This window comes from Neomonachus schauinslandi, chromosome Y, assembly GCF_002201575.2.
Source record: "Neomonachus schauinslandi chromosome Y, ASM220157v2, whole genome shotgun sequence".
NCBI classification, from domain to species: domain Eukaryota; kingdom Metazoa; phylum Chordata; class Mammalia; order Carnivora; family Phocidae; genus Neomonachus; species Neomonachus schauinslandi.
In genome coordinates this window covers 4,760,113-4,777,653 of record NC_058420.1, presented here as the reverse complement: position 1 = coordinate 4,777,653, position 17,541 = coordinate 4,760,113, and the positions used below count along the sequence as shown (strand labels likewise).

The 17,541-nt window shown below is 37.7% G+C and overlaps 1 protein-coding gene across 1 annotated transcript in view; it reads left to right on the top strand.

Annotated features, from left to right (window-relative positions):
• The window catches only part of LOC110581157 (probable ubiquitin carboxyl-terminal hydrolase FAF-X), a 103,102-nt gene that overhangs the window by 24,971 nt on the left and 60,590 nt on the right, over positions 1-17,541 (top strand). Inside the window, 6 exon segments of the mRNA XM_044912041.1 lie at positions 347-408; positions 411-590; positions 908-1,053; positions 1,896-2,016; positions 14,177-14,307; positions 14,488-14,766. Of these exon segments, the coding sequence (XP_044767976.1) occupies positions 347-408; positions 411-590; positions 908-1,053; positions 1,896-2,016; positions 14,177-14,307; positions 14,488-14,766 (919 nt within the window).

Here is a 17,541-nt window from a genome sequence, read left to right as displayed (position 1 = left end):
TTAATATTCTAAAAAAAGTAAATTTAAGTATCTTCCTCATAATAATAAGAAAATAGTTGTCCCAGCTTCATGTTGGTAATCTGCTGAATATGATTGTACATTTTTAAAAATTTTTTAATTCTTTTAATTTATATATCTTTTTTTTTTTTTTTTTAAAGATTTTATTTATTTATTCATGAGAGAGAGAGAGAGAGAGGCAGAGGCAGAGGGAGAAGCAGGCTCCCCACGGAGCAGGGAGCCCGATGCGGGACTCGATCCCAGGACCCTGGGATCGTGACCTGAGCTGAAGGCAGACGCTTAACCGACTGAGCCACCCAGGCGTCCCTAATTTATATATCTTTTTTAGAGCATTCCGTGGTAAACACCTCTCTCTTATAGTTCGATTTCCAAACCATGGCAGACAGGTTGACTACTGGACATATGGTCTCATACAAATGATACAGTTGGTTCAGTATGACAATGTATTCTCAACTGTATTAAAGCAAATGTAGCCCATACAAAAATTGAACTCTTCGTGGGTGGTGAGCTAATAGATTCTGAAGATGACAGAAAGCTAATAGGACAATTAAACTTAAAAGATAAATTGGTAAGTACATAAATAATTTTCAAATACTCCCAAAGAATTAAACATTGAAGCTGTTTTTCATTCATTCAGTAAATGTTTAGTGAGACTTATACACAGTTTTCTCCATTAAGTTTTTGGGTTATAACCCTGAAAAAGATAGGTAACATCACACTAGTATAGTGGAAAAAGTAAACTACTAAATGGTTTTTTTGAACAGAACTTTTTAAATATTTCTAAAATTAAAGCATGAAATATTTTTTAGTCTTTTGGTATAACAAATTTCTGTATTTTGTGGACGTATTTTCTCTTGTCTTTGCTACTAATATACTCTAGCATTTTTAGGTACAGCTAAACTTACACAAGTAAGTTCCAATATGCCTTCAAGCCCCGATAGTTCTTCTGATTCTTCAACTGGATCACCTGGCAACCATTGTAATCACTACAGTGATGGTCCCAATCCAGAAGTGGAAAGCTGTTTGCCTGGGGTGGTAAGTTAACTACTATATGAGAAGCATTATACTTTCCACGGCAAATATAAAGAAATGTATGGAATGGGTTTTTTTGTAAGCATTTTACAAGTTCATAGATGCGGCAAATGTCAAATAAATATATGCAGTTAAGTAGTAACTTCTGGATGGATTTTTTAAATGTTGGAGTTTAAAATAAAATTTTTCCATAGATACAGTACAATATTTGGGTAGAATCTGTTACAGTTGAACTATAACATACTGTTAAATTTATACCTGTAGGAAATTCTGCTGTATTATAAGTCTTTTCTTTGGAACTGTTTTTAAAGAAATATATAATCTGCTGTCTTTCTCTAATTCTTAGTAATATTTTTCATACCTAAAGAATCAATAACTGCTTAATTTCTTCACATTTTGTCATCCCTCTACCTCTTAAGAATTGTCACAGCTGAAGTAGCACCAGCTGCTTCAGTGTTAGAGGGATGTGAGTCCCTTTAGCAATGAGATTAGAGATTTATCAGCAGTCTTTACTCCTCAAGGGGTGAAATCCCTTTTGTATAAATGTCTGAGTGCTATGTGAAATTTATAGTTTACAAAACAGTAGAACAACTGGTGCAAAGAAATTACTCAAAGTAGCTTGAGTAATTGGAAAACATAATTATTAAGTTTGCATCATAAGGGATCAGTGGATTTGGGAAAGTGAAAAGATGGGGAAGGCAGATAATTTCAGGTAGTAAGAATGCCAAAGATGTGATAGACAGGTGGAAAGCTTATTTGGGGTTAGTGAATAGATTAATTTTAAATAACAAAAACCATTTAAACTTTAAGTTATAGGTAAGTCTTTTTTGTTTTCTGTATTCCAGATAATGTCACTGCATCCCAGGTACATAGCTTTCCTTTGGCAAATTGCAGACTTAGGTAGCAATCTGAATGTGCCACCTCTTAGGGATGGAGCAAGAATACTTATGAAACTTATGCCCCCAGGTAAGAAAATTGTCTGACTTTCTCCCATCTGCCCCCATCTTCTTCCACTCGATGTTGACAAGTACATGAGATAGAATACTTAGCATAAAACTGGCTGGCTCAGTTATGAGAGTATGTGACTCTTGAGCTCAGGATTGTGAGTTCAAACCCCACTTTGGATGCAGAGATTCCTTAAAAAAAATTTTTTTTAAGTATTTAGCATTTAATTTTTAAATTAGGTTTAGTAGACTAATGCATACAATTCAGAAAGTCAGGATTCTTGATAGGCTACACTGAAGAATAATGAACTGCTACCTCACCCTCCCTATGTTCCATTTCCCTACCAAAGAAACAACCATTTTCAACATTTAGCTTTTATTATTGCATATGCCTAGTTACCACTAAATAATATGTTCAGATCATTTTTATGTCATTTGGGCATTGTATACTTACTTTAGGCAAAAATATATTTCTTAATCTCACATCCTTTTTTGGTCATCTCACATTTTTTGCTTACATCTTGATAAATCATTTACATTTTCAAAACTGTAAATATACATATATTGGGCTTAATAAAATATGTTACTAACATTTTAAAAAGGCTGCTAAAATATTTTTTTATTTTATTAATTTTTTTAAGTTTCTATTTCAATTCCAATATAATTAAATATGTTATTTTAGTTTCAGGTATACAACACTGTGACTCAACAGTTACGTGAAAATATTTTCATTTCCTGTGTTGTTTACACTTCTTTATTCTAGATTTTAAAATTCAGCCCTTATATTCACTTAGTTTTCTATGGCATTTATTACTAAGTTTCTCACACTGCCTCTGGTAATTTCATAAAACAATTTTCCACAGGGTCGTATGTATCTTATTTTCTTGTTTTCTTTTTCTTTAGTGTAGTTTTTTCTTTCATACAGATACCGTTCTGCAACTTCTTTGTAATAGACTTTCTTTTGGTGAATCCTACTATGTTTCTTTGTGATGTTTCTTTCTTGCATCAGTCCTCATTTTACTGAAGTACATCCTCCTAATAAAGGATACATAAAGGGAAGCACATTTTTTAAAAGATTGTTCAATAGAATACAACTAAAATCTCACTCGGAGGGATATATATTTTTTGTTTTGTTCTTTTTCTTACATGCAGTCGTTTCAGCATAGAGTTGAAGGTTGAATATTTGTTCCATTATAGTTCAGTAGCAGTGTTGGCTGGTGGAAGATTGAGCTGTTTATATGTTAACTGTCTGTTAGGAAAGGTTGGGATTGTTTTGTTTAGTTTTGTTTTGTTTCCCTGTGAGTTCTGAAATCTTATGATGAAGTCTCTTGGGGGGACATGGGTGTGTGTCTTTTGTTGATGAGGGCTCAGTGGACCTTATTGGTGAAAACGTTAATTTTTTCCTTTTTTCTTTCTTCATGGCCTTATTTGTGCGTTTGAAGGTTTCTTTGTTTTTTTGTGTGTTTTTTGCTTTAGAATGTGCTGTTGTATATTTGTGTAGAATGTTGGTAAGTCTATCTTACGTAAAATTTTGCCTTTCACACTATTACCGTTTTCCTTTTAAAAATTATTTTTTGGGGCTCCTGGGTGTCTCAGTCCAGTTAAGCATCTTCCTTCAGCTCAGGTCATGATCCCGGGGTCCTAGGATCAAGCCCTGTATTGGTCTTCCTGGGGGGAGGGAGTTTGCTTCTCCCTCTCCATCTCTCCTTGCTTGTGTTCTATCAAATAAATAAAATCTTAAAAAGAAAAAAAAAAGATGAGAGGAAAATCCTTTTCAAGATTTTATTTATTTATTCATAAGAGACAGAGAGAGAGAGAGGCAGAAGGAGAAGCAGGTTCCCACTGAGCAGGGAGTCCGATGTGGGGTTCAATCCCAGGACCCTGGGATCGTGACTGGAGCCGAAGGCAGACCCTTAACCATCTGAGCCACCCAGGCACCCAATAGGAAAATCCTTTTAAAAAAAATGTTTGTGCATCACTCTTCAGTTGACTTTCTTTTAGTTTGTAACACTTTCATGATCTCTTTTTTCTGTTACTGCTTCATAGAGTTGTATTTTTATTTTTATGAACATTTTACAGTGTTTCTGCTATATGTTCTGCAAAACCTCATGTCCTGCAAAACCCTGTATTTGTTATTACTACTGAGCTAATTGCAAAATTCAGAAAAGTGGGTAGTACAATACAAACTGTATACAATATATACGATATACATCTTCTTTATCCATTCATCTGTCCATGGACGTCTGGGCTCTTTCCATAGTTTGGCTATTGTGGACATTGTTGCTATAAACACTGGGGTGCACGTGCCCCTCTGGATCACTACATTTGTATCTTTGGGGTAAATTCCCAGCAGTGCAATTGCTGGGTCATAGGGTAGCTCTATTTTCAATGTTTTGAGGAACCTCCGTACTATTTTCCAGAGTGGCGGAACCAACATACATTCCCACCAACATACTTTCCAACCAACGCTGTAGGAGGGTTCTTCTTTCTCCACATCCTTACCAACATCCATTGTTTCCTGACTTGGTAATTTTAGCCGTTCTGACTGGTGTGAGGTGATACCTCATTGTGGTTTTGATTTGTATTTCCCTGATGCCAAGCGATGTTAAGCACTTTTTCATGTGTCTGTTGGCCATTTGGATGTCTTCTTTGCAGAAATGTCTGTTCATGTCTTCTGCCAATTTCTTGGTTGGATTATTTATTTTTGGGGGCTGTTGAGTCTTTATAGATTTTGGATACTAGCCCTTTATCTGATACGTCATTTGCAAATATCTTTTCCCATTCTTTCAGTTGTCTTTTGGTTTTGTTGACTGTTTCTTTCACTGTGCAAAAGCTTTTTATCTTGATGAAGTCCCAATAGTTCATTTTTGCTCTTGCTTCCCTTGACTTTGGCAATGTTTCTAGGAAGAAGTTGCTGTGGCTGAGGTCGAAGAGGTTGCTGCCTGTGTTCTCCTTTAGGATTTTGATGGACTCCTGTCTCACATTGAGGTCTTTCAACCATTTCAACCATTTTTGTGTGTGGTGTAAGGAAATGGTCCAGTTTCATTCTTCTGCATGTGGCTGTCCAATATTCCCAGCACCGTTTGTTGAAGAGACTCATTTTCCATTGGACATTCTTTCCTGCTTTGTCAAAGATGAGTTGACCATAGAGTTGAGGGTCCATTTCTGGGCTCTCTATTCTGTTCCATTGATCTATGCATCTGTTTTTGTGCCAGTACCATACTGTCTTGATGATGACAGCTTTGTAATAGAGCTGGAAGTCCGGAATTGTGATGCCGCCAGCTTTGCTTTGCTTTTTCAACATTCCTCTGGCTATTCAGGGTCTTTTCTGGTTCCATACAAATTTCAGGATTATTTGTTCCATTTCTGTGGAAAACATTGATGGTATTTTGATAGGGATTGCATTGAATGTGTAGATTGCTCTCGGTAGCATTGACATCTTCACAATATTTGTCCTTCCAATCCATGAGCGTGGAACGTTTTTCCATTTCTTTGTCTTCCTCAATTTCTTTCATGAGTATTTTATAGTTTTCTGAGTACAGATCCTTTGCCTCTTTGGTTAGATTTATTCCTAGGTATCTTACGGTTTGGGGTGCAATTGTAAATGGGATCGACTCCTTAATTTCTCTTTCTTCTTTCTTGTTGGTGTATAGGAATGCCACTGATTTCTGTGCATTGATTTTATAACCTGCCACTTTACTGAATTCCTATATGAGTTCTAGCAGTTTTGGGGTGGAGTCTTTTGGGTTTTCCACATAGAGTATCATACCATCTGCAAACAGTGAGAGTTTGATTTCTTCTTTGCCAATTCAGATATCTTTGATTTTGCTTTGTTGTCTGATTGCTGAGGCTAGGACTTCTAATACTATGTTGAATAGCAGTGGTGATAGTGGACATCCCTGCCGTGTTTCTGACCTTAGGGGAAAGCTCTCAGTTTTTCCCCTTTGAGAATGATATTCACTATGGGTTTTTCGTAGATGGCTTTTATGATATTGAGATATGTACCCTCTGTCACTACACTGTGAAGAGTTTTAATCAAGAAATGTTGCTGTGCTTTGTCAAATGCCTTTTCTGCATCTCTTGAGAGGATCATATGATTCTTGTTCTTTCTTTTATTAATGTAGTGTATCACATTGATGGATTTGTGGATATTGAACCAATGTTGCAGCCCAGGAATAAATCCCACTTGGGGGGTGGTGAATAATCCTTTTAATGTACTGTTTGATCCTATTGGCTAGTATTTGGTGAGAATTTTTGCATCCATGTTCATCAGGGATATTGGTCTATAATTCTCCTTTTGGTGGGGTCTTTGTCTGGTTTTGGGAATCAAGGTAATGCTGGCTTCATAAAATGGGTTTGGAGGTTTTCCTTCCATTTCTATCTTTTGAAACAGCTTCAGAAGAAAAGATATTAATTCTTCTTTAAATGTTTGGCAAAAGCCATCCATCCCTGGGCTCTTGTTTGTTGGGAGATTTTTGATTACTGCTTCAATTTCCTTGCCGGTTATGGGTCTGTTCAGGTTTTGTTTCTTCCTGTTTCAGTTTTGGTAGTTTATATGTCTCTAGGAATGCATCCATTTCTTCCAAATTGCCTAATTTGTTGGCATATAGTTGCTCATAATATGTTCTTATAATTGTTTGTATTTCTTTGGTGCTGGTTGTGATCTCTCTTTCATTCATGATTTTATTTACGTAGGTCCTTTCTCTTTTCTTTTGGATTAAGTCTGGCCAGGGGTTTATCAGTCTTACAAATTCTTTAAAAGAACCAACTCCTAGTTTCGTTGACCTGTTCTACTGTTCTTTTCATTTCTATTTCATTTATTTCTGCTCTGATCTTTATTATTTCTCTTCTGTTGCGGTTAGGTTTTATTTGCTGTTCTTTCTCCACCTCCTAGTTGTGGGTTTAGGTTGTGTATTTGAGACCTTTCTTGTTTCTTGAGAAAGGCTTATAGTGCTATATACTTTCCTCTTAGGACCTCCTTTGTTGCATCCCAAATATTTGAACAGTTGCATTTTCATTTTCATTTGTTTCCATGAATTTTTTAAATTTGTCTTTAATTTCCTGGTTGACCCATTCATTCTTTAGGAGGATGCTCTTTAGCCTCCATGAATTTGAGTTCTTTCCAACTTTCTCTTGTGATTGAGTTCTAGTTTCAAAGCATTGTGGTCTGAAAATATGCAGGGGATGATCACAGTCTTTTGGTACCAGTTGAGACCTGATTTGTGACCCAGGATGATCTGTTCTGGAGAATGTTCCATGGGCACTAGAGAAGAATGTGTATTCTGTTGCTGTGGCATGGAATGTTCTGAATACATCTGTGAAGTCCATCTGGTGCAGCGTGTCATTTAAAGCCCTTAATTCCTTGTTGATCGTTTGCTTAGGGATCTGTCCATTTCAGTGAGGGGGTGTTAAAGTCCCCTTATATTACTATATTATTGTCGATGTGTATCTTTGATTTTGTTATTAATTTCCTTATATAATTGGCTGCTCCCATGTTGGGAGCATAGATATTTACAATTATTAGATCTTCTTGTTGGATAGACCCTTTACGTATGATACAGTGTCCTTCCTCATCTCTTATTATAGTCTTCAGTTTAAAATCTAATTTGTCTGATATAAGGATTGCCACCCCAGCTTTCTTTTGGTGTCCATTAGCATAGTAAATGGTTTTCCACCCCCTCACTTTCAATCTGGGGGTGTCTTTGGGTCTAAAATGAGTCCCTTGCAGACAGCATATCGATGGGTCTTGTTTTTTTTATCCAATCTGATAGCCTGTGTCTTTTGATTGGGGCATTTAGCCCATTTACATTCAGGGTAACTATTGAAAGATATGAATTTAGTGCCACTGTATTTCCTGTAAGGTGATTGTTACTGTATATTCTCTGTGTTCCTTTCTGGTCTATGTTGCTTTTAGGCTCTCTCTGTACTTAGAGGACCCCTTTCAAGATTTCTTGTAGGGCTGGTTTTGTGTTTGCAAATTCCTTTAGTTTTTGTTTGTCCTGGAAGCTTTTTATCTCTCCTTCTATTTTCAATGGCAGCCTAGCTGGATATAGTATTCTTGGCTGCATATTTTTCTCATTTCGTGCTCTGACTATATCATGCCAGTCCTTTCTGACCTGCCAGGTCTCTGTGGATAGGTCTGTTGCCAGTCTAATGTTTCTACCCTTATAGGTTACAGACCTCTTGTCCTAAGCTGCTTTCAGGATTTTCTCTTTGTCTCTGAGATTTGTAAGTTTTACTATTAGATGTCAGGATGTTGACCTATTTATATTGATTTTGAGGGGGTTCTCTGTGCCTCCTGGTTTTGATGCCTGTTTCCTTCCCCAAGTTAGGAAAGTTATCCACTTTCATTTGCTCCAATATACCTTCTGCCTCTCTCTCTCTTCTTCTGGTTTCCCAATTATTCTAATATTGTTTCATCTTATGGTATCATTTATCTCTTTAATTCTCCCCTCGTGATCAGGTAGTTGTTTATCTCTCTTTTTCTCAGCTTCTTTATTCTCCATTATTTGGTCTTCTCTATCACTAATTCTCTATTCTACCTCATTCATCCTAGCAATTAGAGCCTCCATTTTTTTATTGCACCTCATTAATAGTCTTTTTGATTTTGACTTGGTTAGATTTTATTTCTCTAGAAAGGGATTCTCTGATACCTTCTATGCTTTTTTCAAGCCCAGCTAGTATCTTTATAATCGTCATGCTGAACTGTATTTCCAGCATCTTACTAATGTCCATGTTGATTAGGTCCTTGGCAGTCAGTACTGCCTCTTGCTCTTTTTTTGAGGTGAGTTTTTCCATTTTGTCATTTTGTCCAGAGAAGAATAGGTGAGTGAGAGAACAAAATGCTAAAAGGGTAACAGTGACCCCAAAGAAATATACACTAAATAAATCAGAAGAGAGCCGAAATAGGGGGTGGGTGGTGGGTGGTGATGATCAGTCTAGTGAATAGAACAGAGCCACACACTAGATTTTGGGTGTATTTTGGTCTGTTAGAAGAAAGTGCTTCAAAAATTTTAAAGAAAAACATATATGTATATATACACACAAAAATAACATTAAATACAGTGAAGGGTTGGAATATGACTGTAAAAATGAAAATTAAAAAATTTCAGAAAAGGCATTGATAAGTTGGTTGAAAAAGGAAAAAAGAATAATTCAAAAAAAGAAAAAAGGGAAAAAAGAGAAATTAAGAAAATTAAAGTTGAAAGACTAAAGAATGATGGTCAAAAAGGCTTGAATTCTATGTGCTGTATTCCCCTAGTACTGCAGTTTTGCAGTTCTTGGTCTTGGCTGGATATTCTTACTGATCTTCTGGGGGAGGGGCCTGTTGCAGTGATTCTCAAATGTCTTTGCCGGAAGCAGAATTGCACCATGCTTGCCAGGGGCCAGGCTCAGTAATCTGCTTGGGTTTGCTGTGGTAGCTTTAGTTCTCTGAAGGCTTTCCGCTCAGCGTTAAGAGGAGGAGAAAGAAAATGGCGGCCTCTCAATCTCTGGCCCCTGAGAAGCCTAGAGCTCAGGCCCCACTCCTCAGTGAGCCCTCAGAGAAAAACAATCACTCCTGTCTCCCCGGTCTCCAGCCGCACTCTGTGCTCACCTGGCCTGTGACCAAGCGTTTCTATCTCTGGCACATGACCCCGTGTAGAGTCTCCAAACCCAGCAGATCCCTGAGTTGCGCTCCCGCACTGCTCCTTCCGGGGGAGGAAGGGGAGTCTCCTAGGATCTGCCACTTGTTGGGTCCCTGCTGGAGGAGCAGTGGCCCGACTGTGCCGCGGATCACAGTTTATGGCAACCACGAGCGGAGAGCCCATGCCTCCGCTCCATCTCTGCAGCCGGCTTCCCCGCTCCGATACCTGGGAGCTCTGCCGCACTCAGGTAACCCCAGTCTTTCTGTGACCCAGAGGGTCCTGAGACCACACTGTCCCGCGAGGGTTTCACCCCCCACTTAGCCACTGGAGTGACGTCCCTCAGCACAGCCGACTTCTAAAAGTTCCGATTTTGTGCTCTGCTGTTCTATCACTTGCCAGAAGTGGCTGACGGACGCCCCCTCCCCCGCCGTCTGTCCTCCCAAATATCGCCGCGGATTCACTTCTCTGCACGTCCTACCTTCTAGAAAGTGGTCACTTTTCTGTTCAGAGACTTGCTGCTATTCCTTTCTTTCATCTCCTGTTGAGTTCGTAGATGTTCAGAATGGTTTGATTCCTATCTAGCTGAATTCCTGGGACCAGAGGAAATTTAGGTCTCCCACTCCTCCGTCATCTTGGTGAGCTTAAGTGTTTGGAAAAAAAAAAATTTTTTTTAAAGATTTTATTTATTTTTTTGTCAGAGAGAGAGAGCACAAGCAGGGGGAGTGGCAGGCAGAGCAGGTAGAGGGAGAAGCAGGCTCCCTGCCAACCAAGGAGCCCGATGTGGGACTCAATCCCAGGACCCTGGGATCATGACCTGAGCCAAAGGCAGACACTTAACAACTGAGCCACCCAGGCATCCCGGAAAAAATTTTTTTTAAATGGCCAGATAAAATTTTTGGCATTCGGGCCAAGAGGCATAATGAAGGATATTACATTGGAGTTTACGTAATGAGAGAGAAAACAAATTTCTACAAACTTTTTTTTTTAAGATTCTTATTTATCGGCAGCAGAGTCAGGGGGGCGGCAGGCAGAGGGAGAAACAAACTTCCCACTGAGCAGGGAACCCAATGTGGGGCTTGATGCCAGGGCCATGAGTTCATAACCTGAGCTGAAAGCAGATGCTTAACCAACTGAACCACCTAGGCACCCCCCCAACACAAAAGCCTTTTATTAGCAAAATTCTAACTCTAAAAATAATAGAGTGCAATTTTTTAGAGTGTGAGAATAATGGAATTTTTGGTGGGGGGTATGATTTCATCTAAGTGGGCTCAAAGTTTGTTTCCTATCAAAATGTTGCAATTATTTTTTGTTGATCTATAAAACATAAATTTTATTTATCTTTGATGTGGTAGGTACTGCTAGTTATCATTCCATGAACAGTGCATGAAAGGAATTTATAGAATTCTCTTCATCCTTTTCTTAGTATCCTTTAGTATTTGACTTTCAGTATGTCAGTACATTGGAGATTAATCGCTTTGAAATTTAGGCTAAATGGAAGCTCCTCACTTGCACAGTTAAATGTATTTTAAAATATTGATATTTTCTTTACACTTATATCAACATTTGAAAAATGCTACAAATTTGTAGCAGATATGTTTTCCAGCTCTGACTCTAAAATTTTTTATACGGTTTATATAGAAATGCATATCTCAACTTTTGTTTTAATATGATAGCAACGGGAAATGTATAGTCTTTGACATTACTTGTGAATTAAACAATACTGGCATCTAAATGACTTCACTGCACTGTTTTTCATTTAAAGCACTGTTTTTGCCATATGATTATAGGTTAAATTTATTAAGAAACAAGGGCAGAGACTGTGGATGAATTATATTTCCAATTTGGGTCCCCCAAATTGGGACTCATTTGGTCTTATAATATTGAGCCAACTGGTCATTACAGCTGCTCTCAATAAGAATCAGAATTGCAGTGCCTGGGTGGCTCAGTCGGTCAAACGTCTGCCTTCAGCTCAGGTCATGATCTCAGGGTCCTGAGATCAAGCCCTGCATCAGGCTCCCTGCTCAAGCGGAGAGCCTGCTTCCCCATCTCCCTCTGCCACTCCCTCTGCTTGTGCTGTCTCACTCTCTCTCTGACAAATAAATAAAATCTTAAAAAAAAAATTAAGCACCCTTATCCTTTCTGGTCCTCTTAAGATGCTTTTGAACAGCAACATCTTTCTTAATCAAAGTGTAGAGATCCTCAGGAAGATCAAGAGCAAGTCCTCTGGACTTAAGTTTTTATTGTCTGTTTACAAAATGTGTTTGTGCAACACTATGGGAGTCTCTCAGGATCATGCCGATTTGTGACGCCCTTCTGGGCCAGTTTATACACCTGCTCCTTCACATCGTCAGGCCTCAGTTTCAACTTTAGCCACCAAGAGCATGCATGCTACCCATGATCAAAGGAAAAAGGAAAAGGAAAAAGCTATTATTTTCTTTACCATTAAAAATAATCTTTTTTTTTAATCTTTTTTGTCCTGTTATAAAACCCACTCTTTGTGTTGCAGTAATTTTAAAGCTACACAGAGTGATATAAAGAACTTCCAGGGGCGGGGCACATGGGTGTCTCAGTCGGTTAAGGATCTGCCTTTCGCTCAGGTCATGATCCCAGGGTCCAGGGATCAAGCCCCGCATCGGGCTCCCCGCTCGGTGGGGAGCCTGCCTCTTCCTCTCCTACTGCTCCCCCTGCTTATGCTCTCTCACTCTCTCTGTCAAATAGATAAAATCTTAAAAAAAAACAAAACTCCCAGGGGCACCTGGGTGGCTCAGTCAGTTAAGTGTCTGCCTTTGGCTCAGGTCATGATCTCAGGGTCCTGGGATCCAGCCCCACGTCAGGATCTCTGATCCACAGAGAACCTGCTTCTCTCTTCCCACTGCTCTTGCTCACTCTCTTGCCATCTCTCTCAAATAAATAAATAAAATCTTGAAAAAAAAAACAAACTTCCAAATACTCTTCCATATTCAGTAATGGTTAACATTTTGGCACATTTGCTGTATCATTATTTAATTTTTCTAACTTCCTGAGAAAAAGGTACACCCGGACTGTACCTTTTTACCTAAACATCTCAGTGTGTATTTCCTAAGCACAAGAACATTGTCTTACATAACCTTCTCTTTCCAGACACTGGCAACCACATTCTGCTTTGTTTCTTTTGAGTTTGACTTCTCTAGATAATCCCATATAAGTCTTTGGGACTTCTCTTTATATGACTGGCTTATTTCACTTAGCGTAAGGATATGTTCATCCATTTGTAGCGTTGTCAGAATTGAATTTCTTTTTAAGGTTGAATGTATATTTTACTGTATGTATATCACAGTTTTGTTCCATTCAGCTGCTAGTAGACACTTAGGTTGTGTCCACTGTTATGAATAATGCTGTTGTGAACATTTGTGTACTAGTTTTTTATGGTTTTTTGGATATATACTGGGGAGAAAATTTGCTAGATGATTTAGTAACTTCATGTTTAACATGTTGGGGAACTGCCAAACTGTTTTCCAAAATGGTGGCACCATTCCTAGTCCCACAAGTAAAGTATAAGGGACCCAGTTTTTCCACGTTTCACTGATAACTATTACTGTTTTTCAATTTGTCATACTAGTTGTGGTAAAGGATCATCTTACTGAGGTTTTCATTTGCATTTCCTTGATGACTAACGGTGTTAAGTGTTTCTTCATGGGCTTACCAGCCATTGTGTATCTTTAGAGAAATGTCTATTATAGAGTTTGCTTACTTTTGAAGTGGTTTTTTTAATTGAATTTCAAATGTTATAGTACATTCATATAAAAGTCCTTTATCAGATACACAACTTAGAAATATTCCTTCCCATTTTGTGCATTTTCTTTTTATTTTATAAGGAGTTTACTTTTATGCACACAAGATTAATTTTGATATAGTCCAGTTAATCTGTTTTTCCTCTTGTCACTTGTGCTTTTAGCATCATATGGAAGAAATTTTTCTGTAATCTGAAATCATGACGATTTACTGCTATATTTTCTTTTGAGAAGGGATTATCTTTTTAGTTTTATCTCTTCAGTTTTTTGTAAATCTCACATCTTTATACAAAAGGAAAATGCAAAGCTTTTTTACTGTTAGGTATACATTAGGAAAGTTGTTTCTTTTAAATGGTACCTCAGTTTTCTCTTAAAAAGCAAGAACAAATGGTTCATCATATGGGGCAAGTAATTGAGAACTTGGTGGCAGGAGCTTGTGTTGTTTATGTTTCAGGAAGAACTTACTCCTCAGTGTTGTGCGGTTTGGGGGTGGGTTTTTTTGTTTGTTTTTTGTGGGTTTTTCCTGTCTCCAGTGGGTGAAGGAGGAATAGTTGATTTGAGATCTCTGGATAGGAAACTGTTCCCTTCGTGTTTTGGGTTGACTGTTAAAGAACCGTGGTTGATCATTAACTAGTCCAGGTCTGGTTATATTTTAACAGTTAATCTTAGAACTCAGCTTAACTGATATTTATGATGATTTATAATGAAGATAATACTCTTTAGTATATTAAATGTGAAATATTAACATATGAATTACTTTTTACTTTGATCTGTGTTTTCTTTGCAGATAGCACAACAGTAGAAAAATTAAGAGCTATTTGTCTGGATCATGCAAAACTTGGAGAAAATAACCTTGGACCATCTCTTGAACCACTTTTCTTTGGTCCTTCTGCCTCCCGAGTGCTATACCTAACAGAGGTTCATTTTAGTCTTTTTCAAAGTTAATTTTTACATCATATGGTAATACAAAGAATATGCATAAGAATGTAATCTTGTGAAATATTTAAGAATTTTTTAGTATTGATGATAAGGGAAATAGAAGTTATAAATTATTTTTTAACATCTTTTATTACAGCCCCCTTCTCTTTTTTTTTCCAGGTCGTTTATGCCTTGTTAATGCCTGCTAGTGCACCTTTGGCAGATGATTCCTCTGACTTTCAATTTCACTTCTTAAAAAGTGGTGGCTTACCTCTTGTACTGAGTATGTTAACAAGAAATAACTTCCTGCCAAATACAGATACAGAAACTCGAAGGGGTGCTTACTTCAATGGTCTTAAGATAGCCAAACTCTTGTTAACTGCCATAGGCTATGGCCATGTTCGAGCTGTAGCAGAAGCTTGTCAGCCAGTTGTAGAAGGTGCAGATCCCATAACACCGGTAATAAAATTTTTAAATTGTTAATAAGGTTTATGGTTGACATTTGATTTTTAAAGTTTAAATTGCTTAGTGATTCTTAAGTAGAGAATATAAGTTCGGTTCCATCTATTAAGTTATATTTGTGTTGAAATGTAAATACTTCCTAGTGATTACAGTAATCTCATAGAACACCTTGTTACCCTTAAGTCTTTCGAGTTTCAGTTGTTTAAGTCTGAAAAACTCACCTGAACCTTTTATTAACTGATACTTGAAAGATGTATAAAGACAGGTGGTTATAAAAGGAAAAGATTTAATTGGTGTAGTTCCCATCTCTTCTCCGACTGTGAAAAACATAACCACCATAAGTGACAAAAACTCTTCTCTGCCATGGTATCATCCTGATGAACATCGCTGAATGTTCTCAGGATACACTGAGATTTGATCCAAGGGTTGAATGTGTCATTCACTTCACACTAAATTTTAGTTCATTTATTAGTTTTATTAAATTACTCACTGAAGATAAAATGCTTTAAGGATATAGATTGTTTTAGAAATAGATTGGTTTTTCATCACAGAAATTTCAATAATAACTAGATATTTGATACTTAGAATTTGGGGTAGGATAATAGTATTGTGGGTTTTGTTTCAAAGAAGACTCATATGCTGAGGTATTTTAAATAAAATATAATGTCTGCGATCTTTCTCTAATGTAATTCTGGGGAGGTATGGTCAGACTGAGTGAGTTGAAGATTCAGTGAAAAAATCTGATGTTTTGTTGATAATTATAGATGCTAGATAATGGGTTCTTTAGGGTAATTTTATTCTTCTCTCTACATTTTTTTCCTTCTTCCTCTTTTATATAATTTTTCAATTTGCTATTAATAAAAAGGTTAAAAGAATAATGTGGTTTTGTACAGCAAATTTTAAGATTTTTTTATTTGAGAGAGAGCACAAGCTGGGGGAGTGGCAGAGGGAGAGGGAGAAACAGACTCCTGCTGAGCAGGGAGCCTGATACGGGGCTCAATCCCAGGATTCCGGGATCATGACCTGAGCTGAAAGGCAGACGGTTACCAACTGAGCCACCCAGGAATCCCTGCAAATTTTATTTTTTATTTTTTATTTTAAAGGTTTTATTTATTTATTCATGAGAGATGAGAGAGAGAGGCAGAGGGAGAAGCACGCTCCCCACGGAGCAGGGAGCACGATGTGGGACTCAATCCCAGGACCCTGGGATCACGACCTGAGCTGAAGGCAGACGCTTAACCAATGAGCCACCCAGGCACCCCCCGCAAATTTTAAAAGAAAATTACAATGCTCTACTTTTTTTTTTTTTAAGATTTTATTTATTTGAGAGAGAGAGAGAACACATGAGAGGGGGGAGGGTCAGAGGAAGAAGCAGACTCCCCGCTGAGCAGGGAGCCCGATACAGGACTCAGTCCAGGGACTCCAGGATCATGACCCGAGCCGAAGGCAGTCACGCAACCAACTGAGCCACCCAGGCGCCCACAATGCTCTATTTTCACTCCCAAGTTTGATGTTTTGTATTGTGGGTATGCATGTTTAATGGTCAAATATGCTGTATCATTTAATCATCAATATTAGACATATTTGGTGGATTACTCTTACTCCCTATTTTGTGTGTGAAAATTCAGATCTAAAGAGATGACTATTTTGGTCTCAATAGTGAAATGACCTGAAAGTTCAACTCTGTGAAGAGGCAGACTGTCTCTAAAACTATACTTTCAACTACATCTGGTTTTTTGTTTGAAATTTCATATTAATGGCACCAGCCAATTAGACCTCCAAGCGTTTATTGAAGAATAAGTAATTAATATTGTATATACATATAAAATAATACATTAAGTAAAAATGTAAACTGATCTGATTGGAGGTTAGAAAAAAACTAAAAGTATTTTATCTAGTCATTCTGCTTTGGCCACCTTTGTGTCTATAGGAACAACTTCACAAAACCTTGAATTTCTTAAAATACCTCTTTTTAAAAATATATACTTAGATTTTTTTGAGAGAGACAGAGAAAGAGAGAGCAAGCAGGGGTGGGGGAGAGGCAATGGGAGAGGGAGAGAGAATCTCTGGCAGACTCCATTCCTAGCACAGAACCCAGTGAGGGGCTTTACCTTAAAATCCTGAGATCATGAATTGAGCAAAAATCATTTAACCGACCACACCAACCAGGAGCCCCTAAATATATTTCTCAGTAAAACTTTACTGTGAAAGAAAAGTAGAATGGGGTGATGAAGGTGTAGAAATTTTAGCATGTTGGGGCGAGAAACATTAGAACACACATAGCAAAAGTACCCTTGAGTAGGAACATCTTAAAGACTGAAAGGAAAAGAATTGAGTTATAAATTTAAAGATTAGAGGAGGAGAAATTGAAGGTGTATTTATCTGGTACCCTCACTTTTTTCGTGATATAATGACAGGTATAGCCAGGAGGGCTGGGGAAAGAATTGATCTGGTAACATGTAAAGCATTGCTCAAAGCTGTGTCATATATCTTCTGCAATTGGAAGTGAACTCAGTTGTAGAAACAATATTAAATTTATCTGAAAGTGGAGTTTGCAGTAGAGTATTGTCACTCCAGAAGGTAACTAAGAGAAGTCTACAGTGTTGGTGATCTGAAATGCTTTTTCTGCAGATCACCAAAAATTGTAGAGTGGGTATGTGGAAGGATGACATCCTAAGAGAGTGTTGATGGATGAGGAACAGAGGGTTAGGCTTTTATAGTATACAAATACTTGAAAATGTGCTTATGTATGATTTTTACTCCCAAGTAAAA